We start from the raw sequence: 24,849 nt of genomic DNA on the forward strand, positions 1-24,849 counted from the left end.
TTTTTTTTTTTTTTTTTGCTTTTTAGGGCCTCACTTGTGGCATATAGAGGTTCCCAGGCTAGGGTTCTAATCGGAGCTACAGCTGCTGGCCTACACCACAGCCACAGCAATGCTAGATCCGAGCCACATCTGCGACTTACACCACAGCTCACGGCAACACCAGATCCTTAACCCACTAAGCCAAGGCCAGGGATTGAACCTGCAACCTCAAAGTTCCTAGTCTGGATTCGTTTCCACTGTGCCACAATGGGAACTCTGAAGAGTATGTTGAATCTTACTTGATGTTGCTAACTTACACTCTAAAAAGGTTGTACGAATTTATAAGGCAGAAAATGCTATTTTTTTCTAGATATATAATCATGTAAATCTTTGCTAAACATTTTTAAAGGTCTCAGATCTACCCTTTTAACCACTGAAAAGGCTGTCTCAAACCTGCCTCCTTACTGCATCCAAGGACTATCCTCGAATTCGAAACTTAGATTCCCTGGTGTGAATGAACAGAATTTTTCTCAGATGTGTGATACACATAGAATAATTCATAGTCCCTCTTTTCTTCTAATTTTAATAACTGAGTTCTAGCTCTTCTGTGTAAAATCTATTTCTCACCCTTGGACCCATCTGTCTAGCTCCTATCTCTACAGGCCCTGGTTTCAACTCATGCTGCCAGGGGACTCTCCCACTCTGGGTTGTCTTGGTAGATAGTAGATATTCTACTCTAGGCAGGTGCTGGTAACCTATTCCTGGCTCTTGATGGGCATTCAGACAGAGCAAGAAATGTTTCACAAAGGGTATCTGATACATGTCTTGTTTAGATGAATGGCAAATAAAAGCAAACTGCTTTGAAATAGTTATCCATAGGTCCAAAGTCAACAACAACAAAAAAATACATTTTGGGGAGAGGGAGAGGGTGTGAAATAGGTCAGAAAACACTTTCACATTAATTGTTCTTTTCATATACTTCAAATTTGTACTTAATGCCTTTCTCTTCCTGGACATCAGAAGGAACTCCTGAACATCTATAAAGGAAAAAGATGTATAATTAAATATTAATGCAAATATACTATACATACAAATAGGAAGAAAAATTTCAAACTCTATAGAAAGTCAGAAAATGAAAAGAATTATTCCTTCTTTTCTTCTCATTCCTAATTTTTCTCCCCCAAACTAACCACTGTTAACAGTTTCTTTTATCTTTCCCCTCTATCAGTCAGTATGAAATTTAACACCTTTTTGCAAGTCTTACACTTGGTATTGAATTTCTTGTGTGAGCAAAGAAAAAATATAACCATTAGCCATTAGAGTGGAACTGAAGTTATGTGTGGTGCCTGGAGATCCTTTTCTTTTTTTAATTTAAAATTTTTTTAGTAGAGTATAGTTGGTTTACAATGTTGTGCCAATTTCTGCTGTAGAGCAAAGTGACCCAGTCATATATACATATACATTCCCTTTATCATCTTCCATCATAATCTATCCTGAGACTGGATATAGTTCCCTGTGCTATACAGGAGGACCTCATTGCCCATCCATTCTAAACGTAATAGTCTGCACCTACTAACCAAACTCCCAGCCCAGACCACTCACTCCCCTCTCCTCCTTGGCAACCACAAGTCTGTTCTCTATGTCTGTGAGTTGGTTTCTGTTTTGTAGATCGGCTCTTTTGTGCCTTATTTTAGATTCTGCATATGTGATATCATATGGTATTTGCCTTTCTCTTTCTGACTTATTTCACTGAGTATGATGAGCTCTAGTTGCATCCATGTTGCTACAAAGGGCATTATCTCATTCTGTTTTTATGGCTGAATAGTATTCCAATCTGTGTGTGTGTGTATAATATGACATCTTCATCCATTCATCTGTTGAGGCACATTCAGGTTGTTTCCATGTCTTGGCTACTGTGTATAGTGCTGCTATGAACATGTGGGTGCATGTGTCTTTTTGAATTATAGTTTTGTCCAGATATATGCCCAGGAGTGGGAATACCAGATCATATAGTAGTTCTATATTTAGTTTTATGAGGAACCTCCATACTGTTTTACATAGTGTTTGTACCAATTTATATTCCCACCAACAGTGTAGGAGGGTTTCCTTTTCCTCACACCCTCTCCAGCATTTGCTATTCGTAGACTTATTAATGATGGTCACTCTGACTGGTGTGAGGCGGTACTTCACTGTAGTTTTTTTTTTTTTTTTAATATTTTTTTATTTTAGGGCGGTGCCCATGGCATATGGAGGTTCCCAGGCTAGGGGTCGAATTGGAGCCACAGCCACAACATCAGATCAGAGCTGCATCTGTGACCCACATCACAGCTCATGGCAATGGAGGATCCTTAGCCCACTGAGCGAGGCCAGATATCAAACCTACAACCTCATGGTTCCTAGTTGGATTAGTTTCCGCTGCACCATGATTGGAACTCCTCACTGTAGTTTTGATGTACATTTCTCTAATAAGTAGTGTGCAAGGTGATTCTTGATTTCTGTTTAATCACTGGATAACACACTGCTCTAATTCCCTCCTGTGTAGTTTATTGCAAATTCTCGGTGCAAATCACTGTTTATCTGATCTTCTTTGATGCTCACTTAGGTCTGTGCTCCCTCCAGCTTCTAAGTCAAAACCCAGACACACACATACACAGAAGTGGGTTTGCTGGATCATACAGTAATTCTATTTTTAGTGTTTTGAGGAACCATCATCCTGTTTTACAAAGTGGCTGCACCATTCTGCATTCCTACCAACAGAGTACAAGTGTGCCAGTTTTTCTACATCCTCATTAACTCTTCTCTCTTGTTTTGTGAAGTCAAGCTCTTGAAGCGATATCTGCACTTCAATGTTCACTGAAGTCTTATTCACAATAGCCAAGATATGGAAGCAACAGTGACAGATGAAGGGATAAAGAAAATGTATACTCATCCAATGGAATATTATTCAGCATTCAAAAAAAAAGGAAATCCTGCCATATGCAACAACGTGGATGAACTTGGAGGACATTATGTTAAGTGGAATATGTCTGTCACAGAGGGACAAATATTGCATGTTTCTATTTATATGAGAAATCTACAGTGGTCCAACTCATAGAAATAGACTGTAGAGGAAAGGTCACAGGGGTTGGGGAAAGGAGGAAACAGGGGGTAGCTATTCAAAGGGTATATAAAGTTTCGGTGACACAGGATGAGTGTCTGGACGCACTGAGGTTCAGGTTCCTCATGCCTCCGCAGAAGGAATTCAGCGAGAGATAAAGTGCTAGAGATCTGGTGTGTAACACTGTGCCTATGTTAACTATACTACAACGTACACTTAAACATTTGTTGACTCAGGTACCACAATAAAAAATTGTGGTACATGAGATCTCATGTAGATCTCAATTGTGGTCTCATGTAGATCTCAATTGTGGTCTCATGTACCACAATAAAAAATTATTTTTCACTGGAAAAACAACAACAACAACAAAAACTGAACAAGCAAAACCCTCTTCCACCACCAAAACCAACACCCAGGTCTTCCACTGCAGGTTGTTCTGACTACTCCCATCTACAACCCTAATCTGGGAACATTTCCAGAGCATGGTGCCAGCTGTATCCAGTACGCTGGGGGTGGCGGGGGGGCAGGGAACACTTGGTTTAATCAGGTTTGTGTTTGACTCTGGCTCTGCTCTGTGCTTAGCTATTAATACAAAGTCTTCATCCTTACAAAGAGTTTGTGCCTGATAATATACTAAGTGTTCTACAAATGTTATCCATTAAAATTATGAGTTTTTTTTCTCCTCTATTTTCAAACTCTTTGTAAGAAGAGATAACAAAGGGCAAAATTTAAATCTCTTATGATATCCAGCACAGTGCTGAATAATAATAAGTATTAACCTTTTGTTGAGTAATTAGAGATTATGCCATTCTGATAAGAAATATCAATAGAGACCTGAAATAACAATAGCGTAATAATGTATAAGAAAAAGAAAAAGGTGAATAATTAATATTTCAGAGGAAGAAGCCATGTTTCTATTTACTAACAATTTCCTAAGCTGTTTCTGTTCTGCTGTTTTAGTAGCAGTACAGACCTTTCTTTTAAAGAAATGATTTTACTAGGCCAACTTGAAATCACAATTTTAGTTTGTTGAGATGAATCACCAAAAGCAACATTTATATTTGTGTGTATGTAAAATTATCAAGAATATCAAGTATCAACCAAAATCACTTCTAAAACCATAAATAATAATGACTTAGAAATAACTCTATTATTGGCTGAATATGGTCACTAGCCATGGTATTCATGTTAATCTCTGTGAAACTAAAGTTTGATTCTGCTTAAGATTAATTTTACTTTTGGAGTTCCCGTCGTGGCTTAGTGGTTAACGAATCCGACTAGGGACCATGAGGTTGCAGGTTCCAACCCTGGCCTTGCTCAGTGGGTTAAGGATCCGGTGTTGCTGTGAGCTGTGGTGTAGGTCGCAGACATGGCTCGGATCTGGCATTGCTGTGCCTGTGGTAGAGGCTGGAGGCTGCAGCTCGGATTCGATCCTTAGCCTGGGAACTTCCATATGCCGCAGATGTGGCCCTAAAAATAAAAAAATAAAAAAAGATTAATTTTATTTTCTACAATATTCACATGTTCAGTCTGTTTTAATAATGATTATAGCTACCTCAGAATCACAGTTTCATTCTTTCCTGAAGAACAAACGAAGAGTCACCTACCTTTCATCCTAAGTTTAAGTCTAACAGGATTTGAAAATACCACCTACTTGGGAGTTCCCGTTGTGGCGCAGTGGTTAACGAATCCGACTAGGAACCATGAGGTTGCGGGTTCGGTCCCTGCCCTTGCTCAGTGGGTTAACCATCCGGCGTTGCCGTGAGCTGTGGTGTAGGTTGCAGATGCAGCTCAGATCCCGCGTTGCTGTGGCTCTGGGCTGGGCCAGTGGCTACAGCTCTGATTGGACCCCTAGCCTGGGAACCTCCATATGCTGCGGGAGCGGCCCAAGAAATAGCAAAAAAAGACAAAAAAAAAAAAAGAAAGAAAATACCACCCACTTGTATGAACCACCCAGGTAGAGACTCCCTCTAGAATCTTTAAGCATCATGGACACAAATAAATGTGAAAAATCATAAGATTCCAACTGACAAAGGATCATGAGAACAATGCAGAGATGATCAGATGGAAGGTCTAAAAAAGAGGCAGAGAGAGTTCTCGAAACAGTTTATCTAATAAGAACCAAAACATAACTCAAACAAAATGACCCTACAGGAAGCACAGGCTCAGGAGGAGAGGGATATACAAGTAACAAGGACACACGTGCCAGGACCCTGCTGAACAGTCAGGAAATAATGGGAACGGAAGAGGAAGCATCAGCCCATCTGAAACCTGTTTGCAGCCGTCCACTGGTGAGGAGCATCTGTCCCAGCTCTGGAGCCAACTACTTCCTTAAAGGCCTTGTCTGGTCTTTAATCCTCTTTGACTCCATGGTCACAGGGAAGGTTGCTAACTTGAAGGAGAAGCCTATTTGGGGCTCGTTAAGTGGGAAAACTATTGGTATAAAATATTTTGCCTGGTGGGTTTGGTTGGAGCCTAGTGTGAAATAGTCTGAGATAGAAAGCGTTCTTCCAGGCAGGATGAATGAGGGCAGAGCCTCAGAGGACAGGCTGGCATGGTGCTGTCAAAAAAACAATTGCACAGACAATCACCCACTGGGAAAAAAGGGAGAATCAAAGTAAAACCATCTTGCTTTGCTAATACTCTCTTTCTAGACTCTTACCACTTGTGGCTTCATCTACATTTTAATTTAGTTTCTTCTTGCTTCACAGTAGTCCTCTTTCATCTTTATTTCATTATACTAGGGCTTTTATTACCAGGAAGTGTGGTGTGAATAAAAGATAATGTGTTGGAAGTGAAACCTACGTAACCACAAGAAGCCCAGGGATAGGGATAATGGGCATCTAAACCAAGCGGGCAGCTGCGGGGAAAGAACAAAGGGGAGCAAACAATGGTTCAAGTTCATTTCTGGACAGCAGGGAGGCAATTCTAAGTTGCTCAATGTACACAGATTTGGAAAGAAAGCTCCGGAACTGAACAATGTTACAGACTTCCAGGGACAAAATATATTTTCTTTGCCCCAGAAGTTCCCTTTTTCTCTCTTTCACGAAAGACTGATCTACTTCAGGTCTCCCCTTCTTCCTTAGGAGGCTTCCCTCCACCCCATGTTACAGAGGCTCTCAGTATGTCAGTACGAGCTTGGAAGGACAGATGAACATCGCATGCTGCTGTGGAAGAAGAGACTTTCTGTTTTCTTCCATAGCCTTGTTTAGAATGTCCATCTTGGAGCATTTTCCTTGCATTTTTGTTTGGCATGGCAACTTCCTATCTCGGTCTACTCACCATGAAAAATTTCCAGGACACTTAAAGCATTAATACCAGTCCTTTATAAACTCTGCCAAAACACAGAAGAGGAGAGAATACTTGCCAGTTCATTCTGTGAGGTTAGCACCATCCTGATACTAAAACTAGATGAAGACACTGCAGAAAAACACTACAGACTGATACCTTATGACCATAATGTAAAAATCCTCAACAAAATATAAGCAAACTTAATTCAGCAACAAAGAAAAAGTATTATACACTACTAGCAAGGGAGATTTATGCCCAAAAGGCAAGACTGGTTTAACAGAAAAATCACGTAATGTACCATATTTAACAAGATGTAAGACTCCTTCAAGATAAAAACACTCAACTAATTAGAAATAGAGGAGCTCTTCCTTGATGTGATAGAGGGCATGTACAAAAACACTACAGCTAACATCATATTTCATGGATGCTGTCCCTCTAAGGCTAAGAATAAGACGAGGATGTCTGCTCTTGCCAGTTCTATTCAGCATTGTACTGGAGGTTTTAGCCAGGACAGTTCAGCCAGAAAAAGAAATAAAAAACATCCAGGTTAGAAAGGAAGAAGCGAAACTATCTCTATTTGCAAATGATATATAGAAAAATCCAAAGGGATCCATTAACGATTAGAATAAATGAGTTTATTGGCAAGGTTGTAGGATATAAGACAATTTAGAATTGCATCAAAAAGGACAAAATACTGACGAATTTAACAATGAAGTACAAGATTTGTATACTGAAAGCTAAGAAACTGCTAAAATAAATTCAGGAAGACCTAAATAAGGTGAAAGACATCAAATGTCCATAGTTCAGCAGACTTAACCTTGCTCTGATAGCCATGCTCTCCATACAGATGCAATACAATCTCTATCAAAATCTGAGCTTGCCTTTTGGCAGAAAGTGACAAGGTGATCATAAAATCATATGGAAATGCAAGGAACAGTGAGTGGTCAAAACGACAAAGCTGGAGGACTTGTACTTCCTGATCACAACAGTTATTACACAACAAGAGCAATCAAGACAGTATGGTACTGGCATAAAGATACACGTGTAGGGAGTTCCCGTCATGGCTCAGCAGTAACGAACCGGACTAGTATCCATGAGGATGAGGGTTCCATCCCTGGCCTTGCTCAATAGGTTAAGGATCCAGTGTTGCCTTGAACTGCCGTGTAGGTTGAAAGTGTGGCTCAGATCGCAAGTTGCTGTGGCTGTGGTACAGGCAGGCAGCTACAGCTCTGATTTGGCCCCTAGCCTGGGAATTTCCATATGCCACAGGTGTGGCCCTAAAAAGATGGAAAAAAAAAAAAGATACACATGTAGATGAGTGGAATAGAACTGAATGTCCAGAAATAAACCCTCATATTTATGGCCAACTGATTTTCAACAAGGGTGCCAAGACAATTCAATGGGGGAAAAGAATAGGCTTTTCAACAAACAATGCTAAGACAATTGGAGAGCTGGTTACAAAAGAAGGAACTTGGACTTCTTCCTTACACAGTATATAAATTAATTCTAATGGATCATAGACTTCAGAGTTAAGACTATAAAACTCTTAGAAGAAAACAGAGGAATAAATACCTGTGAACTTGGATTAGGTAATGGATTTCTTTGCTGTAGAGCAGAAATTGGCACAACATAGTAAATCAACTATACTTTAATAAAAAAAAAAAAAAAATCATACCGGAGTTCCTGTCGTGGCGCAGTGGTTAACGAATCCGACTAGGAACCATGAGGTTGAGGGTTCGATCCCTGCCCTTGCTCAGTGGGTTAACAATCCAGCGTTGCCGTGAGCTGTGGTGTAGGTTGCAGACGCGGCTCGGATCCCGCGTTGCTGTGGCCCTGGCGTAGGCCAGTGGCTACAGTTCCGATTTGACCCCTAGCCTGGGAACCTCCATATGCCGTGGGAGCAGCCCAAAGAAAATAGCAAAAAGACAAAAAAAAAAAAAAATCATACCCACAATGAGACACCATCTCATACCCACTAGGATGGTTCTAACCAAAAAGGCAGAGAAAATCAAGTGTGGCAAGGATATGGAGAATTCAGAACCTTCATACATTGCTGGTGGAAATGTAAAAAGGGACAGTCACATTATCAAAAGTTTAGCAATTCTTCAAAATATTAAACACAGAGTCACCATATGACCCAGTAATTCTTCCAGATTATACCCAAGAGGAATGAAAATACACATCCACACAAAAACTTGTGCATGAATGTTCACAACAGCATTATATTAACCAAAAAGTGGAAACAAACCAGATTTCTACTAATTAGTGAATGGATGAATAAAATACAGTATATCTGGAGCTCCTGCTGTGGCACAGTGGGTTAAGAACCTAAGTGCAGTAGCTCGAGTCGCTGCAGAGGCATGGGTTTGATCCTTGACCCAGCACAGTGAGTTAAAGCATCCGGCGTTGCAACAGCTGCCCTGTAGGTCACAGTTGCAGCTCGGATTCATTCCTTGGCCTGGGAACTTCCATATGCTGCAGGTGAGGCCATTTAAAAAAAAGGAGTGGAGTTCATGTCGTGGCTCAACGGAAATAAATCCGACTAGGAACCATGAGGTTTGGGTTCGATCCCTGGCCTTGCTCAGTGGGTTAAGGATCCGGCATTGCCGTGAGCTGTGGTGTAGGTCGCAGATGCGGCTCGGATCTGGCGTTGCTGTGGCTCTGGCGCAGGCCGGCAGCTGCAGTTCCAATTTGACCTCTAGCCTGGGAACCTCCATATGCTGCGGGTGTGGCCCTAAAAAAAAAGCAAAAAAAAATGAGTATATCTGCTATATAATAGACTGCCTTTTGCCATGCAACATGGATGACCTTGAAAACAGGATGTTAAATGAAAGAAGGCAATTCCAAGAAAGACCTCAGATTATATGATTCTGTTATGAAACATCTGGAATAGGCTTATCTATAGAGATAGAAAATAGATTAGTGGTTCCTAGAGCTAGGAGGGGAGGGGAACAGAATTACTGCTAATGTGTACCGGGGTTCTTTTGAGTGGTGAAAATGATGTGAACTTAAGCTTATGGTCATAGTTGCACAACTCTGAATATATGAAAACCACTGAATTACAAAAGAGTAAATGTTGTGATGTATGAATCATTTCTTAGATGTTAATTTTTTTATTTTCTAAGAGTCAAAGCGCCAAAACTGTATTCGTTTGAAGTTATCAAGGATCCTGGCGGGTCATAGCTTTGGAAAGAGGTATGCTGGAGAGCGACAGGGTTTGGACAGGTATCTAGTATGAAGCTGGTTCATAGAGCAATTTATTCTTTTTGTTAGTAGTAAAAGAGAGGTAAGAAATGAGGGCTAGCAGAGATCAATAGTCACATAATGTGAGAATCAGAAATCAAACAGTACGACAGAAAGTAAGGTGGGACAAAAAAAGAGCCACTTTTTAAATAATATGTGAAATCACTAAGTGAGGTTTTTCTAAATAGTCACCTTTGGAAACTCTAAGCAAAAGCCTATACTTTAGCTGTTTAGAGACTTTTTAATGTTCTTAGAATTTTCAGTTTTCTTTAGAGCTAGTTAAGAGCCCAGGAAAATCAGTCACACTTCATTTGATTCAAGATCATTACCTATTACTCTATAAAGAAATATACTATTATTTTAAGCTTGGCCATCTATTTATTCAGACTTGACTCTGAATTTTTTTTTTTCTTTTTGCCATTTTCTTGGGCTGCTCCCTCGGCATATGGAGGTTCCCAGGCTAGGGGTCTCATTGGAGCTGTAGCCGCCAGCCTATGCCACAGCCACAGCCACGCCAGATCTGAGCCACGTCCGTAACCTACACCACAGCTCATGGCAATGCTGGATCCTTAACCCACTGAGCAAGGCCAGGGATCGAACCCACAACCTCATGGTTCCTAGTCAGATTCATTAACCACTGAGCCACGGCGGGAACTCCCGACTCTGAATGTTTCTTTAGGAGGTATTTCCAAAATCCAACTTGTGCTCAAGGAATATTGACTGTTTTCATCTGAGAATATTTGAAAGAATGTATTAAGAGCTAGTCGAAAGGGTTGATATAATTAATTTGATCTGTTACCCTCCAAAGCCAACAGCAGAAAAGTGCTTTTAAACTAAAATGTTTTCAGTATCAGACAGTTTCATTCCAAAATCACAACTACATGGTAAAGCAGGTGTACCTTCTTCTTCCACCTCCACCACTAACCAAGTCCCTTCATCTTTCACTTGAACTACTGTTGATGGTCTCCTGCCTCGCTCTTGCCCCTTCTAGCTCATCACCCGTAAACAGTATCACCCTCTATTCAGAACCGTCTAAACCTGCACTTGGTCTGATCCCTTTCAGCCTTCCCCTTGCTCACAGTGACCACGGTGGCTTTCATGCCAGGCTTGTTCCTGCTCGCAGGTCTCTGCACTAGCTAGTTCTGGTTTCCAGCTCTTTGCCTGGTTGGCTTCTTGCCATTTAGATCTCAACGTCAATGACACTTTTCAGAGAGGACTTCTCACTACACAGAATCTACTACAGAAGGATACTTAATTCCCCACACAGCACCTCTCTGGATGTTTATCTGCTATTTGCTATCCTCTTCTTCCATGAAGAATGTCAATTCCTAGAGAGCAGTGATGTCATCTGTTTTGGTAAACACTGTATCCCCAGTGCCTAAGGCAATGTCTGATGCTGAATCAGCAGAGATCTCATAGAATGAACTAATGACTACTCTCTGGTAATAATTCCAAGTCTGTTCAAGCAGATATCCAAAAATTCCTATTATTTGTCTATATAACATATTACTACTTTGAATTCAATCTGAAGAGACATTCTCTTTTCTAGAATTAAGCAGGAAATCCAAAGGTGCTTCAGACTAATAACATTTTACTTACTCTGAGAGAAGTTTATATTTTTCCAAGTCAATTTCTGGGAAAAATGTGTCACTTTCAAATTCTTTCATGATCCTTGTCACAAAAAGTCTAATATGGCCTGGCTTGTTCATGGCTTCCTTTGAAATAGAACAAAAAGCATCAATTTTCTTATTTGTTTCAAAAGACACAGAAACTCTAATATTTTTGTTTGAATTACAGTCAAGTTTATACTAGGTATTAAAGACATGCCACAAAACTTGATACCTCCAAAGCATGCTATTTCATTACCCTCTCCTTCAGTTTGGGGCCCTGCAAAAGTATGACTTAATTGAGAATGGTACAAATCATTAACAATAATTACAAAGGTAGAGTTCGCTTGTGGCACAGAGGGTTAAGGACCTGGCGTTGTCAGTGAAGGGGCCTGGGTCACTGCTGTGGCAGGGGTTCAACCCCTGACCCAGGATCTTCCAAATGCTGTGATCACGGCCAAAATAAAAACAAAACCCAAAAACTACAAGGGTGAGTGCATACATATACTGGCCTCTAATTTGCTTACATGAACTCCTTTTTTTCATTTAAGCATTCAATTCTGTCTTTTTTCTTTGGCTTTTCTTTCAGAATTAAGATTTAAAAACCTCACATTATCTAGTTACCCTTCACAGAAAAATTTACATATGAGTGTATGGTTAAATCAGTGTAATTTCATGTGATGCTGACTACTGAAAATCCCAAAGGCATATTTCGGAAATTTACATAAAATTTAATAATACTTCAATTTCTCAGCAGATGGTTATAATGCTAGTAAGTAATTTATTCTGTCTCCTGTTTCTAATGATTGCATTTGGCCTTACCTTTTTTTTGTCTTTTTAGGGCAGCACCTGAGGCATATGGAGGTTCCCAGGCTACAGGTCGAATCCGAGATGTAGCCGCTGGCCTACGCCATGGCCATGGCAACTCGGGATCTTAGTTGCGTCTGCAACTTATACTACAGCTCATGGCAAGGCCAGATCCTTAACCCACTGAGCGAGGCCAGGGATTGAATCCCTTTGCTCATGGATACTAGTCGAGTTCGTTACCACTGAGCCATGACGGGAACTCCTTTACTAATTCTTACTGTACAAAAAATTAGAAAAACTGAAGGGACTAATCCCAGCAGCATTTGAAGGTCTGCATCAAAGTTAACGACACATGGCACACCTTTTCTGTAAAGGAACAGATGGTAAGTATTTTAGGGTTTGTGGGCCATATGGTGTCTGACCTTTGTGGGCAAAAGCAACCAAAGACAACACTAAACCAATGGGCAGGGCTGTATTCCAAAGAAACATTATTTATAAAACAGGCAAATTGGCCCAAGTGTTCTACAAGCCACTGTGATGTGAGGTAGGTGGATAATGCAAAATTAATCACTTAGGAATCCTACTTCTTTCTTTTTTTTGTTTTGTTTTTTGGCCACGTGAATGGCATGCATAAGTTCCTGGGCCAGGGACTGAACCCGCACCATAGCAGTGACAAGGCTGAATCCTTAACTGCTAGGGTACCAGGGAACTCCCCTATTTCTTTATTATTTACATACATATAGATATATCAAATGATATAAATTTATTTAAATGCCTCTACTGGTTAAAGAATACATTTTCAAGTCACTATGGTATTGAATCATTCAAAAATGTGATCTGCATTGAGCAAAATAACTTGTTTTCTTAGAAATTCATACTTGGCTGAAAAGATCAAAGGAAAATGTCCATTTTTCCCCATTACAAATAGATGGAATAGAATAGAAAGATGGACTAGAATATTTGGAATAGAATATAAAAGGTTGTAGAAACAGGAAGCAAAGAAACAGAATTTATAATCCCATCTAGGATCCTGACATATCTCTTCTTTCTATGATAATTTCAGTGTTCATATGTTACTACAAGCCATCAAAAGGTAGGGGCTAATTTTTTTTCTCCCCATAAATGTTAATCTTTCACTAGTGTTATAAAAGAGGTATAAAATTTTATTTATTATCCATGGAGTTCCCATGTGGCTCAGCAGGTTAAGGACCTGAGGTAGTCTCCAAGAGGATACAGGCATCGCTCAGAGGGTTAAGGATCTGGCATAGCTGCAAGCTGGGGTGTAGGTCACAGATGCAGTTGGAATCCGGTATTGCTGTGGTTGTGCCATAGGCCTACAGCTGCAGCTCCAATTTGACCCCTAGCCCAGGAACTTTCATATGCTACAGGTATGGCTGTAACAAGAAAAACAAAAAAGTTCTATTTATTTTACTTAAAATTTTTTAAAGCTGAAGTCATCTGGTACCAAGAAAAAGGAATATTTTCTATTTAACATAGTTTCTTCCCTTATGATAGGAAATTATATAACACTTTTCCTATATTTCACTTTACATGAAAATTGTTGAGGGAATGTTTTTTGCTTTTAACAGGTTTATATATATCTAGTCAGTATATATCAACTGAGAGCCACAGCCTGTTCTTAGTAGGAGACATATTTATCCTTGAAGAAAAGGGATAACTCAGTGTATCTAGGGCACGTCCAAGGAGGAGAAAACGATGCAGTGCAGGTACGATTCTCAGAATATTTTTAAAATTGGACACATAAACTATTTTGAATTGAAAGTAGATTGGTCCAGACTTAAAAACTTACTTCTACATTTTCATTTAGTTTGTATGATAGTATCAAAGAGCGAATAATTCAAATGGATAATATGTCTAACTTACAATAGAAATAATATGCTTCCTTTGCTCATGGCTTAATTTTTTAAAAGTTCAGGAGTTCCCGTCGTGGCGCAGTGGTTAACGAATCCGACTAGGAACCATGAGGTTGCGGGTTCGGTCCCTGCCCTTGCTCAGTGGGTTAACGATCCGGTGTTGCCGTGAGCTGTGGTGTAGGTTGCAGACGCGGCTCGGATCCCGCGTTGCTGTGGCTCTGGCGTAGGCTGGTGGCTACAGCTCCGATTCAACCCCTGGCCTGGGAACCTCCATATGCCACGGGAGCGGCCCAAGAAATAGCAACAACAAAAGACAAAAAGACAAAACAACAACAACAACAACAACAACAAAAAAAAGTTCAAATGGCAGGGAAACTGAAAAAAGAGGGTAGCCTATTTCTTTACCTTTACTTACCTTATAAACTGAACTGCCTCCCACTATCCAAACCATGTCCACTTTATTTTTTAATTCTGGCTGCTCAGTAAGTTTTAAGGCATCATCCAGACTTTTGGCAAGAAAATGAGCTCCCTGTGGAGGTTCCCTGAGAATAAAAGAGAATTCCATATAATTTCTATAAAACTCATTTATACTAGTCAAGTAATTTGTTTAGGAAGCAGTCATTATAAAATGAAAATCATAAATATGAAACCTTTCAATAAAAAGCACTTAACAACAGTATGGCCCATGACCAATAATTCAACCCACACTTGTACATATATGTCCACAATGAATCAAAAACAAAACCACTTGAGATAGTGTATGATATTTGCGGAAAATAACTAGAATACTTCTTGTATATTTCATTGTATATAGTATTTACTTCAAAAGTAGAAAATAGTGAAGAAATATTAAACTCTAGTTAGTGAGATGTATTGTGACGTATTTAGGGAAAAATATAATAATGGCTGCAATTTGAAATGCATAAAATGAGTAAGACTGATGGTTGGATGGATGATAAAACAAGTATAGTCAAATGGTAATATTTGTGTAGAATCTACATGGTGGGTATACAGGTGTTTGCTGTAAAGTTCTTTCCATAGATTTGAAAGTTTTCATGATAAAATGTTGGTAAAAGAGTGATGTGTTTGAATGACTGTAGTTTGCAATGATATTCAAACTGTTAATATGTGGTTGCCTTTGGGATATGGGGTAAGGACTGTTATGTTTCAAACAATATAGAAATAGATGAAATATTAAAAAATGAGCATGTTATCACTTTTGTAATTAACCCCAAAGGGGAAAAAGTCAATTTCACTGACTGACTCAATCTCTCCCAACCTCTTAAACTGTCTGGTGAGGGTTTGCAATTCCCTTTATAAATAAACATGCAGAATTGGCCTTTAGAATAATTAAGACAGAGAACAGGAATTACAATGCAATGTTAAGTTTTTAGTCTGATACTTTAATAATATGATTGCCTGAACTAGTAGTTATATCAATGATTAATTAAGAGCTAATGAGGACTATTCATTCTTTTTGCTGCCTTCTCCTTCACCTCTTTGATATATATTTCACTTACTTCACTCTGTCATCTCTCAAGGAGTTAAGATAGCCCAAATATATTTTCACTCAAGGCTGGAAAAAGACATGGAGACCAAAGTCAAGTTAAATGAGCCAAGGGATACCCTAAGGTATCAGGGTAGCTGCAGTGACTAGGTTGGACTGGGCTGGACCAGGTTGTTTGAGGGAAGAACGGAATCCGGAAGAAATAGATTTGAAATTGGGGAGAGTCTAGTTAATGAACACAGTCTAGAATGACTGAAGGAGTCAAGATGGTTTTAGGAACTGAAAATGCTGAAGTTAGGATTGCTGACGGAGATAGGAGACAATAGAAAATGGTGATTTAGGAACTGACATATGAGGAAAACTGGAAGCGGGCATCCTGGAAGTTGGCGGGTTACACAAAATGATTTAGAAGATGGTATTAGTGGTTGGTGTGGACTTTGGAGAAAGGGGGCAATCATTTTGTGAAGACAGTGGAACAACGGCTTGAGAATGGGCCAAGGGATTAAAGTAAAGAGTACTTCTTTGCTCTTTTGTAGTGAGTCCGAAAAGGAAAAAAACAGGTTAAAGATTTGTTTCAGATTTTAGGTATAACAAGGACTTGGAGGAAATGCTTCATCAAAATGTCGCTATTTAGTGGTTTAGAAATGTTTCACAAGAAACATCAGACCCTCAACAGAGAGAAAATAAGCCAAAAATTGAACCAGTGTTTATCATCCTCTTCACAGCACAGAAAAAAAAAAAAAAGAGTAGAATAAAATGCTGGGGGTGGGGAAAGGGATTGATTTTAAAAGTAGGGGATTTTTTTTTTTTTTTGCTTCAAGATTGAGAGAATGCAGGAAAAAGTGATAGGTTAAGGTGAAAATAAGATCATGAACCTGCTCATTGTGATCTCATTAATACTAATATTCTCTATATGCTATAAAATAAGGTAATGTTGCTAAAGTAGCAAAGATTGGAGGGTTAGAACCTGACAGTTGCAGGGTAACTTCTGTGCCCCGGAAACTTATGTAAAATTTTAATTAACCCTCAAAATTACCCTAAAAAGTTTTCATTATTTATCCCATTTCACAGATAAGGAAATTGAGGTTCAGCAAGGCTTAAAGTTAATACAGCCCAAAGCCACAAAGTTAACAAGTGCCAGAGCAGGTATGAGAAACCAGGCTGGTGAGTCTTTGCTACCAAGTATGTGAGTGGTGGGGAGAGAACCGGAGTTTCAGGAAGAGGAGAAAGCTTTAATCACTGTGGAGAATAATATAGCAAGACCATAAAAAAAATATTATACCATGAAACGTTAGCTAACTTTCATGGACTGAAGACCATTTACAACGTCTTGTATCATGCAGGCAATTTTGGATTTTCTTTTTTTTTTTTTTTGTCTTTTCTCTTTTTTTGTTGTTGTTGTTGTTGTTGTTGTTGCTATTTCTTGGGCCGCTCCCGTGGCATATGGAGGTTCCCAGGCTAGGGGTTGAATCAGAGCTGTAGCTGCTGGCCTACACCAGAGCCACAGCAACGTGGGATCCGAGCCGCGTCTGCAACCTACACCACAGCTCATGGCAACGCCGGATCCTTAACCCACTGAGCAAGGGCAGGGACCGAACCCGCAACCTCATGGTTCCTAGTCGGATTCGTTAACCACTGCGCCACGACGGGAACTCCAATTTTGGATTTTCTAAAGAGGCTGTCAGAGTTACAGCATTGCAGTAAAACTTCTTTGATTTTTGAGTGCCAAGACTTTAAAAAACCTCTGTATTGAGATATAAATTACAGACCATACAATTCACCCTATTAATGTATACAATTAGCAATTTTTAAAATTATAATCATAGAGTTATACAATCATCACTATCTACTTTTAGAACATTCCTATCACCCCCTAAAGAAGCCCTGAACCTTTTATCAGCCATTCCCACTCCCAGGCAACCAATAATCTACTTTCTGTCTCTATAGATTTGCCTACTCTGGACATTTCATTTCGTATAAATGGAATCATGTGGCCTTCTATGTGTCGCTTTTTTTACTCAGTGTACGGTTTTCAAAGTTCATTCATGTTGTTAACATATATCAGTATTTCATTCCTTTTACTGTGGAATAATATTCCATTGCATTGATATGGCACATTTTGTTTATCCATTCATCAGATGATAGATATTTGGGATGTTTCTTCTCTTTGGCTATTATGAACAAATGATGTTATGAACACTTCTGTTTAAGTTTTTGTGTAATCATGTTTTCATTTCTCTTGGTACATTTCAAGGAGTGGAACTGTTGGGTCACATGATCACTATTATGTTTCATGTTTAATAAAATGCCTATTTTCTAAATGTGGCTGCATATTTCTTTAAAAGCCAAAATCTGATTATCTAGAAAGCTTTGGAAAAGCATTTTTTCCTATACCTTATTAAGGAAATCATTACCCCAAATGACTAGTATGTAGCAGCAAATTTGGGGGTTACCTGGAAGAATCAGTTTCTTTTTACATTGAGGATGGTGGTGAAAAACTAAGTATCTTTAAAAGCTTACATGAGCAATAGTGTAAATACATAGGCAAAAATCTCTCCCTTTGGGTTTTTTTTTTTTTTTTTTTTTTGTCTTTTTAGGGCTGCACATGTGGCATGTGGAGGTTCCCAGGCTAGGGATCAAATAGGAGCAACAGCTGCCGGCCTACAACCACAGCTACAGCCAACCAGGGATCTTCAACCTACACCACAGCTCTTGGCAATGCCAGATCCTTAACCCACTGAGTGAGGCCAGGGCTCAAACCTGTGTCTTCATGGATGCTGGTTGGGTTCATTAACCACTGAGCCATGATGGGAACTTCCGCAAATCTCTCCCTTTGTATTCAGGACCTGATGACAGTCCTGATTTGGCAGTGCCCAGAGCACAGAAGGTGTTCGGGATATGTGTGGAACTGACCAGTAAATAGGGAGGCAGAAGGAAGGGCAAAAAAATAAACTCTAAATTTTTTCCCCTGATATCCCTATTTCCTTAGTGTGCTTGCTAATAAAGATTTCATGTTTTCTATATTAAAAAGAAAACCCAGACACGTGAAATGTACCAACAAATGTTTTATATATATAAGAAACAACTAAATCAAATTACATATACCACAGGTGATCATAAAGAAGGAATTAGACCCATCATTTGAGGAGGTATGCTGGCTCAACTGAACATCTCCCCCACTGAGATTCCTTTATGTTTTATGTTGATTTTAGCTCAAGCTAGCCATAAATAAACTTGAGTAGTATTCAAGAATATGTTATTAAAGAGTCTCTGGGAATGGCAATACAGTCTGTGAATTTGGATTCTACCAAGTAAAGAGATAATCAGAATATCCTAGCAACCAAGAGAAAGAGAACAGCATGAAGATGGGGGCAGATGGCAAGATGCACATCATACTCCCCATCACCCCATCGACGCAAATATTCTGGGGTACTATTTTCCGGGTATTTAACCTATACCATTCTAGGAGAGATGTGGGCGAAAAACCTATGTAAGCCTGAGTCTGTTAAGGCTACAGCTGTGTAGTGTTTTTTCCCTTCCACGGTTTGATGGTCTTGGATGTATTCACTTGGCTACGCTATAGTAAGTACTCAGCTATTTAGGCACTAACCTAGGTGTTGTTGTGAAGGTATGTGGTAGATGTGTTTAAAGTTGCTAATTAAATGACTTTAATCTAGGTGGACCTAATTCAAGGAATTGAAAGGCCTTAGGACCAGACTGAGGCTCTCCCCTGTGGCACAGTGGGTTAAGGAACTGGCAGTCACTGCAGTGGCTTGAGTCATTGCTATGGGGTGGGTTTGATCCCCTGGCCTGGGAACTTCCACAAGCCCTGGGGGAGGTCCCCAAAAAAAGAACAGATGTGAGGCTCCCTATATTACCTAGTGGACAGCAGCTTCGGCACCTGCTAGAGGGTTCCAGCCTACTCTTCCTGATGGCCAGTCCTACAGATAATTGGACTTGCCTAGCCAGCCCCTACAATTGTGTAATTCCCCACAATCAAATTCTTTTATCTATCTATCTATCCATCCATCCATCCATCCATCCATCCATCTATCTTCTACTAATTCTCCTGCTCTGGTTGAGCCCGATACACCTGGGAAAGGAATGCTATGACCATTGTTATTAGGCAAGCAGTGCCCCAGGATACTGCATTCCTTTTCGGTTACATTATTAGTTTAAGAAAGAATAATTACCATGCCAATCCCAAACTTCCCCTTAAGGCATAATTCAAGTGACCCCACCCCCACCCTCAAAATCCCTTGAGACTCAGGAAGTTATTTTAGTGGGCTAAGACCAATGTAAACAACAACAAAAAGAAACAAAATAGAAATCAGGATGCTTCATCTGTGCAGGATATGACACGGAAGCTTCAGTGAAGGTCAAAGCACTGTAGCTGCCCTGATCAACAGTCTCAAAATTATTACCTAAACCCACCACTCCCCACTTCGCATCTTGCCAAGTCCCCAGGGCATTTCCAGGCACCTGGAACTATCTCTTTCAACATTAGACTGGCAGACAGGAAAATTCCTAGCACAGGCCAACTGGAGACACTTCCTAGAATCCCTAGGAAATGCTTCCATTTCAAAACTTTGAAATTTTTTTTTTTTTTTTTTTTGGCTGTGTCTGCAGCATGTGTAAATTCCTGGGCCAGGGATGGAACCTGGCGCCACAGCAGTGACCCTGTGTAGTAACAACACCAGATATGCCAATACGCCACAAGAGAACTCCAACACTTTGAAATTTTTAACCTTCAGACACTTGGTAAACTAAGTACAAAATACTACTTGAGTGTTGTGGTAAACTAGAAGTAACAGGGCAAGGATTATGACCAGTTTTTAGCCCATCCTAAAATTTACATCTTATTGTATTAAGGGCTAGGTCCAGAGAGGGGATAACTGCTTAATTTTGGCAAATTCCAAAACGTGTATTTTGATTTTATGTGAAACTAGGGAAAAGTTATTAGATTATATAATTGATATTTAATTCTACTGAATAATAGTTCAAGGAAATTTGCAAATCTGTTATCATAGATTTAATGTAACTTGTCAAGGTGATGAAATCGATCACTTAAGTAACAGAATAACTTGCCCTCATGCGGCATAAATAACTGCATGTTCATTTTCTGTAATCACCGTTATGATAGTAAGCAGCTTCATCCATAGTTACATTCATACTGTTTTATTTTGTCATGTACTGACCTCTACCATAAGAAATGGAACATGATTTTCTTGTGGTGAATTTATGTTATAGTACTTACTTGAGTTCTCTACTGAGAACTATATTAATTCTGTCCTTTAAAGGTCGATTCTTCTCCGGAATGGAGAACCAGGTCTTCCTACCCATAATCACCAAATTCTGTTTGCCTATAAAATCACATGGAAAGAATAAATATATTTTGGGAGAATATGTATATATATATATTCATATACATACATATGCACAAATATGACTGTCATAGTGACACCTAGTGGATCTGCTTTAAAAAATTAAAATTTAAAACAGCTTTACCAAAATTTACTATTTGTCATCCATTATCTAAGAACAGTACTCGCTTTATATCCAACTTATACTCAATATACTTTTAATCAACTGTAATCATGTAGACTATTATAAAAGCAAAAGTTCTGGGTCAAAAGTACTCAAATTGAAGTTCTGGGTCAAAAGTACTCATCTACCAAGCAAATCAAATTTATCTCTTGTGCCTTACCTCCCTTGTTTATAAAATGGAGATAACAGTAGTCCTACTTCTAGAGTTGTGGGATTGAAGACTTAGAACAATGCTCAGCATCCAATATGGACTGTGAGTAACTATTTGATGTCAGAGTATTATTCATATTTGCATATTTTGTGGATTTACATTGTCATACTTTTAAAAAGACAGCTGCCTAATATTCCATGTAATTAGCTGAAAACATTATCAATCGTGCCTCTATGCTTCTCTTTAACATATAAAGCTTCTACAAAAACTTTACACATGGAGCTTCCATTTTTGTTTAATTACCTAGGAGAAAAAACCTTGGGAGTCAAATATTTGGGTCAGAGGAAACACACATATTTCTATGACTCTTGATATGTTCTGACAGGCTAGAGGTCCAATCGGAGCTGTACCCACCGGCCTACGCCTGAGCCACAGCAACGCGGATCTGAGCCGTGTCTGCGACCCATGACCCACACCTCAGCTCACGGCAACGCCAGATCCTTAACCCAATGAGCAAAGCCAGGGATCGAACCGGCAACCTCATGGTTCCTAGTCGGATTCGTTAACCACTGTGCCACGACGGGAACTCCCCTGACAGACTTTCAAAGGGAGTGAATTTAACTATTTTCTTGGAGAATCATCATTAGTTTGATTTTATTATAAACACTAACATTTACAAACTAAAAGTAGTAAGACCAAACACTTTTCATATTCACTACTCTTATAAATATTACCTCCAAATGTTGGAAAAAATTTTCTTCCTCCAAAAATAATGCAAAAAAACCCCTATAATTTACCTTATACAGTATGTACTATATTTTAAAGGACAGAGCTTTGTGTGTTCAATAAGGAGATATCAACTGTTCAAAATAATGGAGCTAATAGGTGAGGAATTCTGATGAGGAAAATGGAACAGTCCTGCCCTAACAACTAAGGTAGAGATGATGAGTGAAGGACAGAGGGGGACATTAAAAAAAAAAAAGCCAAGGCATCTGTGGTACCCTTTCATTCATTCATCCAAGAAATAGTATATATACTGAAAACCAGCAAACAGGCCAGGCATGGGATACTATTCCTATTACCAGACCATAGTTAGGATTCTTGAGTGGTTCATGTCAATTCTTTAGCTACAAGCTCTTGCTATTGCGTCTCCATAAAGTGGCCCAAGGACCACATCCAACCTTTCCCAACCTTTATCTGCTCTGTTAAAGTTATGCTGCATCTGCTTTTTTCTGACTTACTGTTTCCCTGTTTGTTATTCCTCCTCCAAAGAACAAACATACATGCCTCTTGGGTTTTATGGTTTTTTTTTACTTTTTTTTTAGGTTTTTATTTTTTCATTATAGTTGATTTACATTGTTCTGTCAATTTCTGCTGTACAGCAAAATGACAGTCATACATACACACATATATATATAGATTCTTTTTCTCACATTATTCTCCATCATGTTCTATCTCAAGTCACTAGATATAGTTCCCGGTGCTATACAGCAGGGTCTCATGTTTATCCACTTGAAATGCAACAGTCTGCATCTACTAACCCCTAAACTCCCAGGCCATCCCACTCCCCAACCCCCTTTGGCAACCACAAGTCTATTCTCCAAGTCCATGAGTTTGTTTCTTTTCTGTAGAAGGGCTCATTTGTGCCGTGTATTAAATTCCAGATAAAAGTAATATCTTATGGCATTTGTCTCTCTCTTTCTGACTCACTTCACTTGGGTTTTATTTATTTATTTATTTATTTATTTTTGTTTTGTAGGGCCGCACCCCCAGCATATGGAAGTTCCCAGGCTAGGAATCAAATCAGAGATACAGCTGCTAGCCACAGCCACAGCCACTCGGGATCCGAGCCACGTCTGTGACCTACACCACAGCTCATGGCAACACCAGATCCTTAACCCACTGAGTGAGGCCAGGGATCGAAAGTGCTTCCTCATGAATACTAGTCAGATTCGTTTTCACTGTGTCACAACTGGAACTCCCTCACCTGGGTTTTAATCGGTCCTCTCCCTCATGTCTACATTCTTTTCCTTGGTTATCCTCTTCTCTCCAGTGACTCAGTTCATCTAGTTCCTGTGCCTGAAATTATCCTGGGTATCCTACAAGCACTTCAAAAACTGTTATCATTACAGCTCCAGACTATTCGCCACTCCTTTATTCTCCATGTTACTTAGACCTTCTGAGAGTTCATCCTTGATGCCTTCCTTTAATTTTTTGATCACCAAACCGAGAATCTTGTAACCATTTTTTTGACTTTTACCCTCTTGCCATTCAGACACTATCATCTCTTCCAGCAGCTATTTCAAAGGCCTCTTTTAATCTCCTTTGCAAGCGCTAACCTCCAGAGACGCTTCTACCTAACTGCCTATTCTGCCCAATACCTCAATTGTATGTGCGCTCACAAAAAATTTCAAAGAAATTTCTTCCAAACAGTGAAACGTTTGATGACTCCTGGGAACTGCATACACCATTTATGATAGGGCAAAAGGTCCCAGACTAACATGAAAAACTTTTCACTTAAGTAACATTTGCACCGGTAAGCTTCCTCAGGCAAGACCCTTCGCGAACTTGAATCCTTAAAAAATCTCACATTACCTTCTACTGAAGAGGTTGTGGTCATTCTTTGGAAATATTTGTATTCGTTCCTACAAGTTAGAGAAACATATATAGAGTTACTCCGAACGTGATTCCTTGGGCTTAAGCTCTAACGCACTGACAAACGGTGCGCTGGGGAGAATCTCCAGGACTCGGACTTTGCTCAGGGGTAGGACGCAAGGGAAAAGGCCTTTCGGGACAGCAGGAGCGAGACCGAAATTAATAACTTGCCGCCAGGCTCTTGACGCGTTAGGAAGCCCAAATCTACTTCCTGCCAGCGCAGGTCACGAAACCCCCCATCTTCTCCGAGAGTCGGCCGGGCCTGGCGGGGCCCAGTTGCCCCAATCTGCCAGCGCCAGTTCCGATCCCACACGCTCGATCCACCCCCAGCCCCGCAGGTACCTGAGCGGGGGCCAGGGCAGGTCCCCGTTCTTGCCGATGCCCATGTTCTGGGACACAGCAACGATGCAGTTTAGCGGACGAACCATGTCGGCGGCTGTAAACACTTTCGAGACAACTGGCTACACCAACACCGGGATTCCCCCAAAGCTTGGCGCGAAATTTCGCTCACCCCGCCCCCCCCACTCCTATTTGTGCAGGAGAGACCCCGCCCTCACCACGCCCCCTGTCCCGGCGCACCGCAGGGTCGCGACGTGCTCGCGCCCGCAGACACCCGGGAACTGCGGCCGCGGGCTCGCGCTCCTAGCTCGGCCTGGGCCTGCCCCCCGGCTGACACTCCCTGACCTACGATGTCGCGCCGGAAGCCGACCTCTGGCGGCGCTGCAGCTGCCAGCTCAGCCCCTGCAAGACAAGCAGTTTTGAGCAGATTCTTCCAGTCTACGGGAAGCCTGAAATCCACCTCCGCCCCTACGGGTGCAGCCGAGACGGTGACCCCTGACTCTGACTCCGCAGCACCCCTAGCGGCCACTCTCCCGCCTCAGTTGCCGTCACACGTGGTGGGTTCGGTCCGGGGTGGGGCGGGGCCGGAGGGAAGCGAGGGGCGGGGGGACCAGATGGGGGTGCTTGTAGGTGGAGCGGGAGGAGGCGGGGACCGTGCGCGAGAATTGGCGAGATGACTGGGCCAGATGAGAAGGGGCGGGGCTCGGGAAAGACGAGGAGGGAAAAGACGGGTCCTCCTTCATCCTAGGCGC

General features: G+C 40.5%; 3 protein-coding genes across 20 annotated transcripts in view; 1 reads left to right on the forward strand and 2 right to left on the reverse strand.

Moving 5' to 3' along the window:
• Nucleotides 1-23,748, reverse strand: part of LOC146405610 (uncharacterized) — a 98,924-nt gene extending 75,176 nt beyond the window's left edge. Inside the window, exon 1 of the mRNA XM_085013936.1 lies at nt 23,047-23,748. The gene's annotated coding sequence lies outside the window, so the exon portion shown is untranslated. The remainder of the gene's footprint in view (nt 1-23,046) is intronic.
• DHFR (dihydrofolate reductase) lies at nt 1-24,608 on the reverse strand. 4 transcript variants are annotated; one of them, NM_001244064.1, is given in 6 exon segments: nt 1-1,016; nt 11,210-11,325; nt 14,314-14,440; nt 20,663-20,768; nt 23,699-23,748; nt 24,101-24,260. In NM_001244064.1, coding segments are annotated over 6 exon segments (564 nt in total). In that variant the 5' UTR covers nt 24,187-24,260; the 3' UTR covers nt 1-937.
• The window catches only part of MSH3 (mutS homolog 3), a 197,439-nt gene continuing 196,941 nt past the window's right edge, over nt 24,352-24,849 (forward strand). For 10 of the 15 annotated variants that reach the window (XR_014838122.1, XR_014838129.1, XR_014838126.1 and 7 more), the window contains exon 1: nt 24,352-24,651. Coding sequence is in view for 4 of the 15 variants with exons in the window: in XM_085013913.1 (XP_084870039.1) it covers nt 24,448-24,651 (204 nt within the window). In the remaining 11 variants the exon portion in view is untranslated. Of the gene's footprint in view, nt 24,655-24,849 lie in introns of all 15 variants that reach the window. The other 5 variants (XR_014838120.1, XR_014838121.1, XR_014838123.1 and 2 more) reach the window with 1 other exon arrangement.

Source organism: Sus scrofa, chromosome 2, assembly GCF_054392235.1.
Source record: "Sus scrofa isolate SSC_HxYL_T2T_F1_AM1 chromosome 2, Sscrofa_HxYL_maternal_Yorkshire_Landrace_v2.0, whole genome shotgun sequence".
NCBI lineage: Eukaryota > Metazoa > Chordata > Mammalia > Artiodactyla > Suidae > Sus > Sus scrofa.

Bases quoted from the DNA above. Each gene is read 5' to 3' on its own strand.
- DHFR (XM_021079627.2), bottom strand. From the start codon at position 23,723: ATGACCACAACCTCTTCAGTAGAAG. The intron at 20,769-23,698 runs GTAATGTGAGAT...GTGATTTTATAG, and splicing joins CACAACCTCTTCAGTAGAAG to GCAAACAGAATTTGGTGATT. The intron at 1,017-11,209 runs GTAAGTAAAATG...TTTCCTTTATAG, and splicing joins AAATATAAACTTCTCTCAGA to ATGTTCAGGAGTTCCTTCTG.